The sequence below is a fragment of the Nerophis lumbriciformis genome, linkage group LG20 (assembly GCF_033978685.3).
Source record: "Nerophis lumbriciformis linkage group LG20, RoL_Nlum_v2.1, whole genome shotgun sequence".
NCBI classification, from domain to species: domain Eukaryota; kingdom Metazoa; phylum Chordata; class Actinopteri; order Syngnathiformes; family Syngnathidae; genus Nerophis; species Nerophis lumbriciformis.
The window spans coordinates 44,773,489-44,788,442 of record NC_084567.2 but is presented as its reverse complement, the minus strand read 5'-3'; the positions used below and the strand labels follow the sequence as shown (position 1 = coordinate 44,788,442).

General features: G+C 41.0%; 1 protein-coding gene across 2 annotated transcripts in view; it reads left to right on the top strand.

Moving 5' to 3' along the window:
* The window catches only part of snx30 (sorting nexin family member 30), a 21,776-nt gene extending 6,822 nt beyond the window's left edge, over positions 1 to 14,954 (top strand). The window contains exons 5-9 of one of the 2 annotated variants that reach the window (XM_061980931.2): positions 67 to 256; positions 7,952 to 8,151; positions 9,725 to 9,814; positions 9,942 to 10,094; positions 13,786 to 14,954. In XM_061980931.2, the coding sequence (XP_061836915.2) occupies positions 67 to 256; positions 7,952 to 8,151; positions 9,725 to 9,814; positions 9,942 to 10,094; positions 13,786 to 13,872 (720 nt within the window). In that variant the 3' untranslated portion in view covers positions 13,873 to 14,954. Of the gene's footprint in view, positions 1 to 66; positions 257 to 7,951; positions 8,152 to 9,724; positions 9,815 to 9,941; positions 10,095 to 12,042; positions 12,775 to 13,785 lie in introns of those variants that run through there. The other variant, XM_072915382.1, reaches the window with a different exon arrangement.

Genomic DNA, 14,954 nt, shown 5'->3' with positions numbered 1-14,954 from the left:
CAGACAAAATGAGAAGCAGTGAAATATTACATGTGATCACATTCTCAACCCATGATGTGTCCACAGGACCTGAACAAGCGCCAAGGCCTGGCACTGCTCACCAAAGTGGGCGAGTCAGTCAAGCACGTGGCCGTAGGATACAAGCTGCGGGCGCGGCCTCCCGACTTCTGCGCCATGGGAGAGTACCTGGACACATTCACCCAGAAACTGGGGACCATCGACCGCATCGCTCAGCGAATCCTCAAAGAGCAGTCAGGTAATCCAGTGAGGGGGCCGACTGATTGTCAGGTGACCCAGTGAGGGGGCCGACTGGTTGTCAGGTGACCCAGTGAGGGGGCCGACTGGTTGTCAGGTGGCCGACTGATTGTCAGGTCACCCAGTGAAGGGGCCGACTGATTGTCAGGTCACCCAGTGAAGGGGCCGACTGATTGTCGGGTCACCCAGTGAAGGGATGACTGATTGTCAGGTGATCCAGTGAAGGGGCCGACTGATTGTCAGGTGATCCAGTGAAGGGCTGACTGATTGTCAGGTGACCCAGTGAAGGGCTGACTGATTGTGTCTCTGACACCAAACACAACCTGCAACAAAAACATAACAAACGGACATTTGTTTGTCTAAATGTTAACTTACTTTTATACTTGTGTGCTCGGTAAACAGTTTGTGTTTGACCTCTGAGGTTACACACTTTATGACCCTAGTGCAGTGGTTCTTAACCTGGGTTCGATCGAACCCTAGGGGTTCGGGGAGTCGGGCTCAGGGGTTCAGCGGAGGTCAAAACTCATCATGTAAATACAAACGTCTCCCTATCGGCGTATTACGGATACGACAACAGCAGAAGTCAGACTGATTTGCAGGTGTGTCATTTGTTGTGAGTTTATGCACTGTGTTGGTTTTGTTGTTTGAACAAGGTGATGTTCATGCACGCTTCATTTTGTGCACCAGTAAAAAAACACGGTAACACTATAGTATGGGGAACATATTCACCATTAATTAGTTGCTTATTAACATGCAAATTAGTAACATATTGGCTCTTAACTAATCATTATTAAGTACTTATTAATGCCTTATTCGACATGGTCTTATTATAACTCTAACCCTAACCCTAACCCTCTAACCCTAACCAAATAACTCTGAATTAAGTCTTTGTTACTTAGAATATGTTCCCCATACTAAAGTGTTACCAAAAACATATAACTTTGTCTTGAATTTGAAAAAAAAAAAACATTTAAATTTTAACTAAAGAAGGGTTGGGTGAATGCGCGTATGAAACTGGTGGGGTTGGGTACCTCCAACAAGGTTAAGAACCACTGCCCTAGTGGAACATAAAGTGATGTTTTAAGAAGGACCAGGCAACAAATATGGAAAATGTCAGATTATTTCAGAAATCTTTTAACTTTTCATGTCAGTTTTTGACATGCATTGTCTGTGCTCAGCCCAGCAAGATTAGTTGTGTTGTCTGCATCTGAAGTGAGGAAGTTAGCTTTTCACACATTTAATGTTGTGAAACAGGAAGCAACACCAACAGCACAACATTTGACTTCTGTGTTGTAAGTTTATCTTTTGAACTTGAGTCCGCTGTTGGCTCAGCAACCTTATCCTTCTTTTCATTGTTACCAACTGATGTTTCCAGAAATAATAGTTTGTTCTAATGTTGCGCAATATAGACTATATACAATATAAATTATATACAGGTTGTCCACAAAGTCTGGGTACATGGTTAAAAACACTTTTTTTTTTTTAAAGAAAACAACTTTATTCAATTCTAATGTTGATATATAATATTTTCAACATGATTTCCGTGATTTTCAAAGTATTTCGTATAATTAATATTTTCATCCAATTTATCTGAAAACTATTCAGGAACATTTGGCCAATAATAGAACAGGACTGTACAGTGCGAGCATTTTACTCGCATTTGCGAATAAAAATAGGTCGTGCAAGTATTGAAAAAAAAAAAAAAGTAGCACTAGTGCGATTACAGATTTTAAACCTTCAATGAGCATTTTTCCATCCTAATTTGATCAAACTTGAGAAAACTTTTACCCCATCTTTTATAGCATGTTTAAAATAAACTTAAACCATAACCAAATGGACAAGTGATTGTGTCACAGATCACTCTGTGTGCGCAAATAGTTGTGTGTGTCCCTCCCTTCTGCGCCATGCACATAGGGGGGCGGGGCTGGAGCCCCTAGCACAGTAAATGAATACCGTATTTTCCGCACCATAAGGCGCCCTGGGTTATAAGCCGCGCCTTCAATGAACGGCATATTTCAAAACTTTGTCCACCTATAAGCCGCCCCGTGTTGTAAGCCGCATCTAACTGCGCTAAAGGAATGTCAAAAAAAACAGTCAAATAGGTCAGTCAAACTTTAATAATATATTAAAACCAGCGTGATGTGGGCGCGCATGGAGTCGTATATCAACATGGACGAAGCTGCGTGAAAAAAGCCACCCGGCCTCTTCGCGTAAACTTAAACTTACCTTAACCACTCGCTCATCTTTTCTTCATCCATCCCTTCGAGTTAGCTTTTATGATGACGCCGGCTGGAAAGGTCTCTTTTGGCAAGGTCTTCCTTTTGAATATCACCATGGGTGGAAGTTTCTGGCCATTAGCATGGCAAGCTAGAACCACAGTGAAGGATGACTTCTCATTCCCTGTGGTGCGAATATTCACCGTACGTGCTCCCGTTGTATCCACAGTGCGGTTCACAGGAATATCAGTTGCTGTGAAATAGTAATCCGTGTGCGGATGGAGAGATTGCGTCTTTTCATGAACCGGATCCCTGTCGTTTAGTAGGAGCCATTTTGTGGTCTTTACAGATGTAAACACACAAAGGAAATGAAACGTACGTAATATCCCCGCGCTTTTTCTTCTTCTACGCGGGCGGGTGGTTGCTTACAGTAGAAGAAGAAGCGCTTCCTGTTCTATGGGGGCGGGTGCTTACCTTGGCGGTTGCTTGAGTAGAAGAAGAAGCGCTTCCTGTTCTACCGGGAAAAAAGATGGCGGCTGTTTACCGTAGTTACGAGACCGAAACTTTATGAAAATGAATCTTAATATTTATCCATATATAAAGCGCACCGGGTTATAAGGCGCACTGTCAGCTTTTGAGAAAATGTGTGGTTTTTAGGTGCGCCTTATAGTGCGGAAAATACGGTAATAGTTCATTCAACTGCCTGACATTATATATAACTTAAATGGTAAATGGGTTATACTTGTATAGCGCTTTTCTACCTTCAAGGTACTCAAAGCGCTTTGACACTATTTCACCCATTCACACACTGATGGCGGGAGCTGCCATGCAAGGCCCTAACCACCGCCCATCAGGAGCAAGGGTGAAGTGTCTTGCTCAAGGACACAACGGACGTGACTAGGTTGGTAGAAGGTGGGTGTTGAACCTGGAACCCTTAGGTTGCTGGCACGGCCACTCTCCCAACTGCGCCACACCGTCAACAACTTGCTAATTAATGTACCCATTTGAAACAACTGATAGGGTGAAATATACAATTTATTGAAGATGTTTAATTGACTCAGTTTATTCTTAATGCATCTAAAGGCCTTATTGGCATCTTTCCGTGACATGTCTTTTTTGAAAATGTTTAAATCAATCATTGCAATCATGCACCGTTTGCATTCCTGCTATTGTGTTCGTTTATTATTCCGTAAAAACTAAGCTTTTAAAAAAATAAAAATTAAAAAACCTTCTCCAGTTTGTGGCCATTATAAGTTAGACTTTCAGTGAATATTCATTTTTACAGCATGTTTTAATGAGATATCGGTTTTTTTAAATGACTTCTGATTCTGGATATATTTTGTTGATCAACTAACTCACAGCTGGATGTTTATTTATAGGGCTTAAGTGCAGTTCCCCTTTAATCATTTTGACTGAAGGTACACTGTGATGATGATTGACAGATGGAACCTTTTATTTGGCTATTTTCTATTGCCGTGCACTAAGTCAGAACACCGGATGCTACTACAGAACAATAAATACAAATACATTCTCCCATGAAACAGTCTAGCGAGTTAATACTAATTCACATAATAGTAACGAGTAAAAGTCAACTTTTCAACTATTCAACATTACTATAGTCAAATGCTAACAATTGTCTGTATACAGACAATTGTAAGCTTTTGACTATATATAATAACCATATGTGCTCGGACATAGGCATTACATTAAAATAACTGATACCTGTAGAAACCCTGATTACATGATACAGGTGAAAGAATATGGTGTACAAGTCCATTCATGTCAGCAATTAACTTCAAATGTGAAAGTGATATGTGTTATGGACGTATTACATGCAACATGAGATATGTCAAGCCTTTATTTCTTATCATGTCGATCATCATGGCTTACACTTTTTGAAACCTTACATTTTCTGAGATTTGAAATTCAAAGTTTTTATAAACTGTAATCATCAACATAATAAGCAATAAAGGCTTGACATATCTCACTTTGCATGTAATACGTTAATATCACATGTTAGTAAATGTTACATTCGTGTGTCATTTGCACATGATTCAATTCTACAGAAGAAAAATCATTTCTTATTTATTTACAAACGTTTTTATTTTCTTCTATGCTACGTGTGTGCCTCTTGAAACATGACTGTAGGCTTTGTAAGGTCACGTTACCTCTAGACTAAACACATTTGATGTTAATACACCCTTTTTTCTCGTTTTTTCCCCCAAATATTAATCGATAAGAGAACCCTTAAGGAACCGAGTCGTTAAGCAGAATCGAAAGTGGAATCAGAACCGGAAAAATCTTATCTATTCCCATCCTCATGATATGTATGTTGTTTGAGTGTTAATCATGATTCAGAATCAGAAATACTTTAAAATGAATAATTGAAATTGTGATGTTGAAGACATTTCATATCGCAAATTATTTTTCTGTGTTACTAATTTGTTTCATTTAGTATCTTAGTGAAAAAGCTAAGCGTAGTGCTTTGTGATAATGCATGTTGATGTCCAACACACTTGACCGTGTCCTCAACACAATGTAGTGTAGCAGCATCTCTAAGTGCCTAATCCTCCACAATACATGAAGTAAGGACAGCTGGACTAAACACCATATGAGGATAGAACAAACCATGCTAACTTCTAAGCTCTTGAATGTAAACAAAGGTGGGCGATCGATACAGATATCAACAGCAAGGATACCAAGTATATTATGAGTATATGGTCGTTATGACAGTGTTTAGATCAATGTTTTTTATCAGCACAAAATCTTTTGCCGATTATGTTATTTAGCAGTGCTTTTCAAACTGGTTTGGCCTCCATCTAGTGAAGTGAAGTGAATTATATTTATATAGCGCTTTTCTCTAGCGACTCAAAGCACTTTACATAGTGAAACCCAATATCTAAGTTACATTTAAACTAGTCTTCTATCTAGTGGTACGCCAAAGAATCACTCACGGTAATTAAATATTCAAACACACTGTTACTGTTCAAACTGTTTAAATGTTTCAGTGGCCAAAATATGAAATATACTTGTTCGATTAAACCGCTGCTTGGTTTTTAATAAATATTTAGGTCTACTACGCTACTGTATTTTGATGTTGGTCTTTATGGTGGTACTTGGAAAGCCAAGTGTTTTCTGAGGTAGTACCGTATTTTCCGCACCATAAGGCGCCCTGGGTTATAAGCCGCGCCTTCAATGAACGGCATATTTCAAAACTTTGTCCACCTATAAGCCGCCCCGTGTTATAAGCCGCATCTAACTGCGCTAAAGGAATGTCAAAAAAACAGTCAGATAGGTCAGTCAAACTTTAATAATATATTAAAAACCAGCGTTCTAACAACTATGTTCACTCCCAAAATGTACGCAAATGTGCAATCACAAACATACGTATATCAACATGGACAGAGCTGCGTGAAAAAAGCCACCCGGCCTCTTCGCGTAAACTTAAACTTACCTTAACCACTCGCTCATCTTTTCTTCATCCATCCCTTCGAGTTAGCTTTTATGATGACGCCGGCTGGAAAGGTCTCTTTTGGCAAGGTCTTCCTTTTGAATATCACCATGGGTGGAAGTTTCTGGCCATTAGCATGGCAAGCTAGAACCACAGTGAAGGATGACTTCTCATTCCCTGTGGTGCGAATATTCACCGTACGTGCTCCCGTTGTATCCACAGTGCGGTTCACAGGAATATCAGTTGCTGTGAAATAGTAATCCGTGTGCGGATGGAGAGATTGCGTCTTTTCATGAACCGGATACCTGTCGCTTAGTAGGAGCCATTTTGTGGTCTTTACAGATGTAAACACACAAAGGAAATGAAACGTACGGTGATATCCGTGCCCTTTTTCTTCTTCTACGCGGGCGGGTGGTTGCTTACAGTAGAAGAAGAAGCGCTTCCTGTTCTATGGGGGCGGGTGCTTACCTTGGCGGTTGCTTGCGTAGAAGAAGAAGCGCTTCCTGTTCTACCGGGAAAAAAGATGGCGGCTGTTTACCGAAGTTGCGAGACCGAAACTTTATGAAAATGAATCTTAATATTTATCCATATATAAAGCGCACCGGGTTATAAGGCGCACTGTCAGCTTTTGAGAAAATTTGTGGTTTTTAGGTGCGCCTTATAGTGCGGAAAATACGGTACTTGGTGAAAAAAGTTTGAGAAGCACTAGTTTACAGGAAATAAATCCCTGGACACAGGAGCACTTTCAGGGAAAATGTTAAATCAGAGCCAATATTAGGAATCATTTTAATATGAATGACTATTGTTACAGTGCCATACTGTGATTTGACTGATTATAATTGTAATCAAAAATAGAATTATTGGATGATGTTGACAATTTGAAGTATCAGCACTGGTATGACTACTTGGTATTGAATCATTTGTAGTGTCGCCCAAAGCTAATATGAAGTACTGAAACAACCGAAGATGACATGTTTAGTACATTTTAATAAAAGTTTAGATAGAAACATGTTACAACATAAAGTAACATTAACAGTAAATGAGCAAGTAGACGAATAATAGTGTTGACATAAAAATAATAAGTGAAAATGATACAATATGTTACTGCAGCCAAATTAGGAGCCTTTGTAACCCATCTTGAAATGGTCCTTTGAGTCTTCATAATGATGATATATATTGTTATGGCAGGAGGCTGCAATATATATATATATATATTATATACATCAGTGACGTGCGGTGAGGTTGATGGCTGGTGAGGCACTGACTTCATCACAGTCAGATTTACAAACATATGAACACTAAAGAGTATCTTATTCACCATTTGATTGGCAGCAGTTAACGGGTTATGTTTAAAAGCTCATACCAGCATTCTTCCCTGCTTGCCACTCAGCATCAAGGCTTGGAATTGGGGGTTAAATCACCAAAAATGATTCCCGGGCGCGGCGCCGCTGCCGCCCACTGCTCCCCTCACCTCCCAGGGGGTGATCAAGGGGATGGGTCAAATGCAGAGGACAGATTTCACCACACCTAGTGTGTGTGTGACAATCATTGGTACTTTAACTTAACTTTAACTTTACACATACAAACTGTAGCACACAAAAAAAGCACATTTAATTTAAAAAAAACCTTATTATGGTCTTACCTTTACTTATAAAGGAAGTCCATGCGCCACTCCTTCTAGCAATACGGTCTCACTGCACAGCAGGCCATCAGTTAGCCGAGTCATTGCGCAATCCATGTTGAGGCTCAACTGGCTGCTGCCTCACCACAAGTCTCTTCTCAGTATTTGAACGGCAAATGTGAAAATTCAGCGATTTTGAATAAAAATAATCTAAAACTGGTGAAGTTAAATGGAAAATAATTTTATAGGATAATCACTGGATACATATAACAATTTAATTAATGTTTTTTCTTTTTACATTTTTTTTCTTTCCATGATGGCACATGAGGCCCCGCCTCACCTGCCTCCCCTGACTGCACGTCACTGGACAACATAGATTTTAGTCCCTAATGTGCTCCTCTCCACTAGAGTACCTGACAGAGGTGCGTGAGTACAGCACCATGTACTCCAGCTGGGCGGGCTCGGAACAGGAGCTGCGGTGTCCCCTGGAGGGTGTGGCCAGCTCTGTGACCACGTCCTGCGGGGCCATGGATGACCTTAGTGAGAACATCTGCCAGGACATCCTGCCTGTGCTACGAGAGTACATCCTTTACATCGAGTCCATGAAGGTGAGAAGGTGGAATATTAGTAATACCTCAACTTAACACTTCCATTGCTTCTATGAGGGAAACACTTCTACTGTAACCTCGCCCATAGAAATGAATTGAAATTCATTTAAGTGGTGTTTGGCCCCCAGAACAGCACGTTTTTAACACACAGCATGACTTTTCAAAAGAAAAACATTATTAGATCAGAAATATTGTACAAACCCCGTTTCCATATGAGTTGGGAAATTGTGTTAGATGTAAATATAAACGGAATACAATGATTTGCAAATCCTTTTCAAGCCATATTCAGTTGAATATGCTACAAAGACAACATATTTGATGTTCAAACTCATAAAAAAAAATGTTTTTGCAAATAATCATTAACTTTAGAATTTGACGCCAGCAACACGTGACAAAGAAGTTGGGAAAGGTGGCAATAAATACTGATAAAGTTGAGGAATGCTCATCAAACACTTATTTGGAACATCCCACAGGTGTGCAGGCTAATTGGGAACAGGTGGGTGCCATGATTGGCTATTAAAGCAGCTTCCCAAAAACTGCTCAGTCTTTCACAAGAAAGGATGGGGCGAGGTACACCCCTTTGTCCACAACTGCGTGAGCAAATAGTCAAACAGTTTAAGAACAACGTTTCTCAAAGTGCAATTGCAAGAAATGTAGGGATTTCAACATCTACGCTCCATAATATCATCAAAAGGTTCAGAGAATGTGGAGAAATCACTCCACGTAAGCGGCATGGCTGGAAACCAACATTGAATGACCGTGACCTTCCATCCCTCAGACGGCACTGTATCAAAGAGCGACATCAATCTCTAAAGGATATCACCACATGTGCTCAGGAACACTTCAGAAAACCACTGTCACTAAATACAGTTGGTCGCTACATCTGTAAGTGCAAGTTAAAGCTCTACTATGCAAAGCCAAAGCCATTTATCAACAACACCCAGAAATGCCGCCAGCTTCTCTGGGCCCGAGATCATCTAAGATGGACTCATGCAAAGTGGAAAAGTGTTCTGTGGTCTGACGAGTCCACATTTCAAATTGTTTTTGGAAATATTCGACATCGTGTCATCCGGACCAAAGGGGAAGCGAACCATCCAGACTGTTATCGACGCAAAGTTGAAAAGCCAGTATCCGTGATGGTATGGGGGTGCATTAGTGCCCAAGGCATGGGTAACTTACACATCTGTGAAGGCACCATTAATGCTGAAAGGTACATACAGGTTTTGGAACAACATATGCTGCCATCTAAGCGCCGTCTTTTTCATGGACGCCCCTGCTTATTTCAGCAAGACAATGCCAAGCCACATTCAGCACGTGTTACAACAGCGTGGCTTCGTAAAAAAAGAGTGCGGGTACTTTCCTGGCCCGCCTGCAGTCCAGACCTGTCTCCCATCGAAAATGTGTGGCGCATTATGAAGCGTAAAATATGCCAGCGGAGGATTTAGTTTTAGTTGAAGAATATAACTTGTACAAATAAACGTGTTTGAAAAACTCCAACATTAACAACAGTGTTGACTTTTTCAGAGGCTCAAAAGTAGCAAATATAGCTAAAGGTTTTGTGCTGGATTTGCAGAACGTTTTGAAGAAACGCGACCAAAGTCAGGCAGAGTACGAGGGACGCCTGGAAGCGGCCGTACTGCGCAAACAAGAAGACAAAACGCCCGTAAGCATCACCTCTTCTTGTGTTGTTGCAGGACTGACTCATTAATAATGTCAAAGAGTCTTTTGTGGCTGTAGCATTTAGCATGTAGCTCCCACTAGCAGTAGTCCTTCTGTGTTGGCCGCCATAGATGCCGGCTGAGGTGGAGCGCTGCCAGGACAAAATGGAATGTTTCAATGCGGACTTGAAGGCCGACTGGGAGCGCTGGCAGAGCAACAAGCGACAGGACTTCAAGCAGCTTCTGAGTGGCATTGCAGATAAAAACGTCAACTACTATGAGAAGGTACACCTCATCAGTGTTTTGACATATTTGTGACATGCCAAGTGCTTTCATGGGTGATCAAACACAATGAAAGATAGTTGGACTATCTTGGTTAGTGTAGAAATGTAAGGAGCCACATGACAAATGTGTTCCTTGTTTGGTATGAAAAGAGCTTGTTCTGTCTTGGGCCACACATGGCAGATAAAAGGAAGTCTACAAGCTTGGAAGACTCATGTCATGCACAGTAGAAATCAACACAATAGAGTTAAAGAGCCCATGGTGGTGTCATAGAAAGAATGAAATCATGCATAGTAGAAATCAACAGAATAGAGTTAAAGAGCCCATGGCGGTGTCATAGAAAGAATGAATTCCATGTACTTGTGTTTGGAGACTTTTTCATTCTTATGCTGGATGAACATGACGTCACACTTGCTGCTCCAACTCTACTTTCTCCCCTTCAAAGCTGACACTCTCCTCTTAATATTTGCACATTTTGTAGATGGCCGTCAAGGTGTACCGTATTTTCCGCACCATAAGGCGCCCTGGGTTATAAGCCGCGCCTTCAATGAACGGCATATTTCAAAACTTTGTCCACCTATAAGCCGCCCCGTGTTAGAAGCCGCATCTAACTGCGCTAAAGGAATGTCAAAAAAACAGTCAGATAGGTCAGTCAAACTTTAATAATATATTAAAAACCAGCGTTCTAACAACTCTGTTCACTCCCAAAATGTACGCAAATGTGCAATCACAAACATACGTATATCAACATGGACAGAGCTGCGTGAAAAAAGCCACCTGGCCTCTTCACGTAAACTTAAACTTACCTTAACCACTCGCTCATCTTTTCTTCATCCATCCCTTCGAGTTAGCTTTTATGATGACGCCGGCTGGAAAGGTCTCTTTTGGCAAGGTCTTCCTTTTGAATATCACCATGGGTGGAAGTTTCTGGCCATTAGCATGGCAAGCTAGAACCACAGTGAAGGATGACTTCTCATTCCCTGTGGTGCGAATATTCACCGTACGTGCTCCCGTTGTATCCACAGTGCGGTTCACAGGAATATCAGTTGCTGTGAAATAGTCATCCGTGTGCGGATGGAGAGATTGCGTCTTTTCATGAACCGGATCCCTGACGCTTAGTAGGAGCCATTTTGTGGTCTTTACAGATGTAAACACACAAAGGAAATGAAACGTACGGTATATCCGCGCGCTTTTTCTTCTTCTACGCGGGCGGGTGGTTGCTTACAGTAGAAGAAGAAGCGCTTCCTGTTCTATGGGGGCGGGTGCTTACCTTGGCGGTTGCTTGCGTAGAAGAAGAAGCGCTTCCTGTTCTACCGGGAAAAAAGATGGCGGCTGTTTACCGAAGTTGCGAGATCGAAACTTTATGAAAATGAATCTTAATATTTATCCATATATAAAGCGCACCGGGTTATAAGCCGCACTGTCAGCTTTTGAGTAAATTTGTGGTTTTTAGGTGCGGCTAATAGTGCGGAAAATACGGTATATGTGGGATGTATGAAGCATGGCAGACATGCTCCAGGCCATACCTTACTTACGTCATCACCACATCTCAGCCATCAAAGTCTTCTTTCAGCGGACACATGTTTGGTGCATCACTAGTCAATAGTGTGCAAAAAAAGGCTGTGTACAGAACATCATTCATACATTACAGGGTGTGGGGGTGGTAAGGGCTTGGTCAATATGACATCATCCTATCATTTGCTATGATAAGATTTTCTATAAAAAGGCTCTGAGAATGCATACATATACCACATCTGTGGCATTATTCATTAGTAATATAGTTTATTTACTATATCCATCCATACATTTTCTACCGCTTGTCCCTTTTGGTGTGGCGGGGGGGTGCTGGAGCCTATCTCAGCTGCATTTGGGCGGAAGGCGGTGTACACCCTGGACAAGTCGCCACCTCATCGCAGGGCCAACACAGATCATTTTGCTCTATTTTCAAAAGGTTGTATTGAGACACGTGAAGGAAGTGAAGGAAGTGGTGGCCCACCAAAGCAATATGAAGTGGTGGCCCACCAAAGCAATATGAAGTGGTGGCCCACCAAAGCAATATGAAGTGGTGGCCCACCAAAGCAACATGAAGTGGTGGCCCACCAAAGCAATATGAAGTGGTGGCCCACCAAAGCAACATGAAGTGGTGGCCCACCAAAGCAACATGAAGTGGTGGCCCACCAAAGCAATATGAAGTGGTGGCCCACCAAAGCAATATGAAGTGGTGGCCCACCAAAGCAATATGAAGTGGTGGCCCACCAAAGCAATGTGAAGTGGTGGCCCACCAAAGCAACATGAAGTGGTGGCCCACCAAAGCAACATGGCTACTGTGCAGCAAACCAAGAGTTAGATCTTACCATTAAAAGCAGATACGAGCAACACATCTAACTACGCAACGCCTTTACACACTTTCTTTTCAAACCATTTTCATCTTATCAATGCTGAAATGTTCATTAAACAAGTTTTATGCAAACTTTGTTTGATTAATGGTGTAATCACACTTTACAGCCTCGGTGCAGTTTTAGGGAAAATAGTTAAAGATTTTTCTGCTGACTATAACCTTCATTCATTTTGAAGAACAAATGTACATCATCAACATTGAAATTGCACTTTTAACATGTGCACAGTAATAACACACACACACACACACACACACACACACACACACACACACACACACACACACACACACACACACACACACACACACACACCTCTTATGTGCACTCTATTGCAGCCATTGTGTCCCAGATTGAAAGTTCCTGGCACACTATGTGGTCTGGATTTGATTGATGTTTATTAGTCACACTCATTCAACCATAAATGAAAGCAATATATAAATCAAAGCTTTTCTTTCATCAAATGAACTGTTGCTTGTCATTTTGCACGACCAGAAGTTCAAACGTTTGTAGACATTTGAGTTGTAAAATGTCCACTAACTTCTCATTAGGTTGTGAATGAATGCTAAAGCAGTTGAGAACCACTGCTAGGGTCCAAGACTACAGTCTTGAAAAGAATAGAACATGTCTGTCATATTTTGACAATCAATCACATTTCATTTATATAGCCCTTAATCACAAATGTCTCAAAGGGTTTCTCAAGTAAAATATGACTATTTATGTCTAGATTATTCCTTTTAGGGCTAGGCTCTCATACTCATTCTGTGGCCCCATATTAATATGGAAGTCTAATGGCAGTTTTACTTTACGTTAGTGGAGTGTAAAGTTCATGTATTCATGTGGTAGAAATAGAAGTTGTTTATATTCAGACAAGGCAAGCACAACAATAGCTCAGGTGGATGTCCATCAGCATTACAACATTCCTATCAACTTCTGATGTAAATGGAACACAGCAATGTTGTTTATAATCAATAATAAGAATGATTATTCAAAACCTAAATTTCTCTGAATTAATTCAGTAATATTAAAAAAATACCATTTTTTTAATAACCAAAAGTCCATTTGGTGAAGTGAAGATGGAAAGGTCATGGAAATGTATAAGATACAAAAAAGAATGAACTGTACGTGCCTTTTATTTATGCATTTTTGTGAAAGGAATAAAAAGAAATGATGATGATGATGATGAAGGTCTTCCATACACAAAATGATTCAGTTGAATAGTACTAAAACTTTCTTGACTTATGTATTAGAAAGTTGATGTTTTATGTGAACACAGTCTGATGTTCTTTACCTTTTAGTGCCAAACAGCGTGGGAGTCGCTGGTTAGTGTCCTGCAGGACAAACAGACTGAGGACCAGCCAAGTCCTGAAGGACAAACAGACTGAGGACCAGCCAAGTCCTGCAGGACAAACAGCCTGAGGACCAGCCAAGTCCTGAAGGACAGAGTGAGGACCAACCAAGTCCTGAAGGACAAACAGACTAAGGACCAGCCAAGTCCTGAAGGACAGACTGAGGACCAGCCAAGTCCTGAAGGACAGACTGAGGACCAGCCAAGTCCTGAAGGACAGACTGAGGACCAACCCAGTGAGACAGACTGAAGCCTTTTTCTTTTTGTCACGCCAACAATGACTGAGGACTTTTTCCTTGATGGAAGTGACTTTGGGACCACTTGGGAGAAGAGACATTGTTTTTGATGTTGTTGCTCCATTCCTTTCTTTCTTACCTCATCTCACCTGCTAACAGTTGCCAAGCTAAGAAGGAATGTGTCCGTCTTTTCTACTTTCAGCGTGACAAAGTCACTCTGTTTACAAGCAACTCCTGAAACGCAATCAACTCCCACCTTAATTGCTAAAGATTATTCTCTAAAAGTCCAAACATTTGTTGTTTTTTGTCCATCCAGTTATGTCCGATTACTTGACAAATCCATTTTCAGCTTTGGAAGAAGTTGTCTGTCAGATGTGTTGAGTGACACAGCAGCTTTCAGCTGAGACCACTAAGATGTCAGATGTGTTCAGCTAAGACCACGAAGATGTCAGATGTGTTGTGTGACACATAATCTTTCAGCTAAGACCACTAAGACCTAAAGGCTGCGCTCCATCAGGGGAGACATCCATCTTCCATTAGTTGGGAGACTAAATCACTTTTGCTAACTAGAGAATCTAGTCTAGTTTGTCAAGTGAGCTGTGGATGAAGGACAAAGAACCTGAATCAGATGTTGAAGTTCTGGTCAAACACTGACATCTAGCGGTCAACAAGAGAACAGACATTTTTGAGGGTTTTTTTTGCCAATGCATCTCAGTTGTATGTTCCATTGTTGAAAACTCTTTTATAAGAAGTACATGTTATTATAAATATCTCCAGTTTATTTCTAAATAACTTTAAAGAAAGTATAATATCCTAAGTGAAGTATTCACTAGCGCACACCACAATAGTAAATATATACTGTATATAAAGACTGGAATTTTGA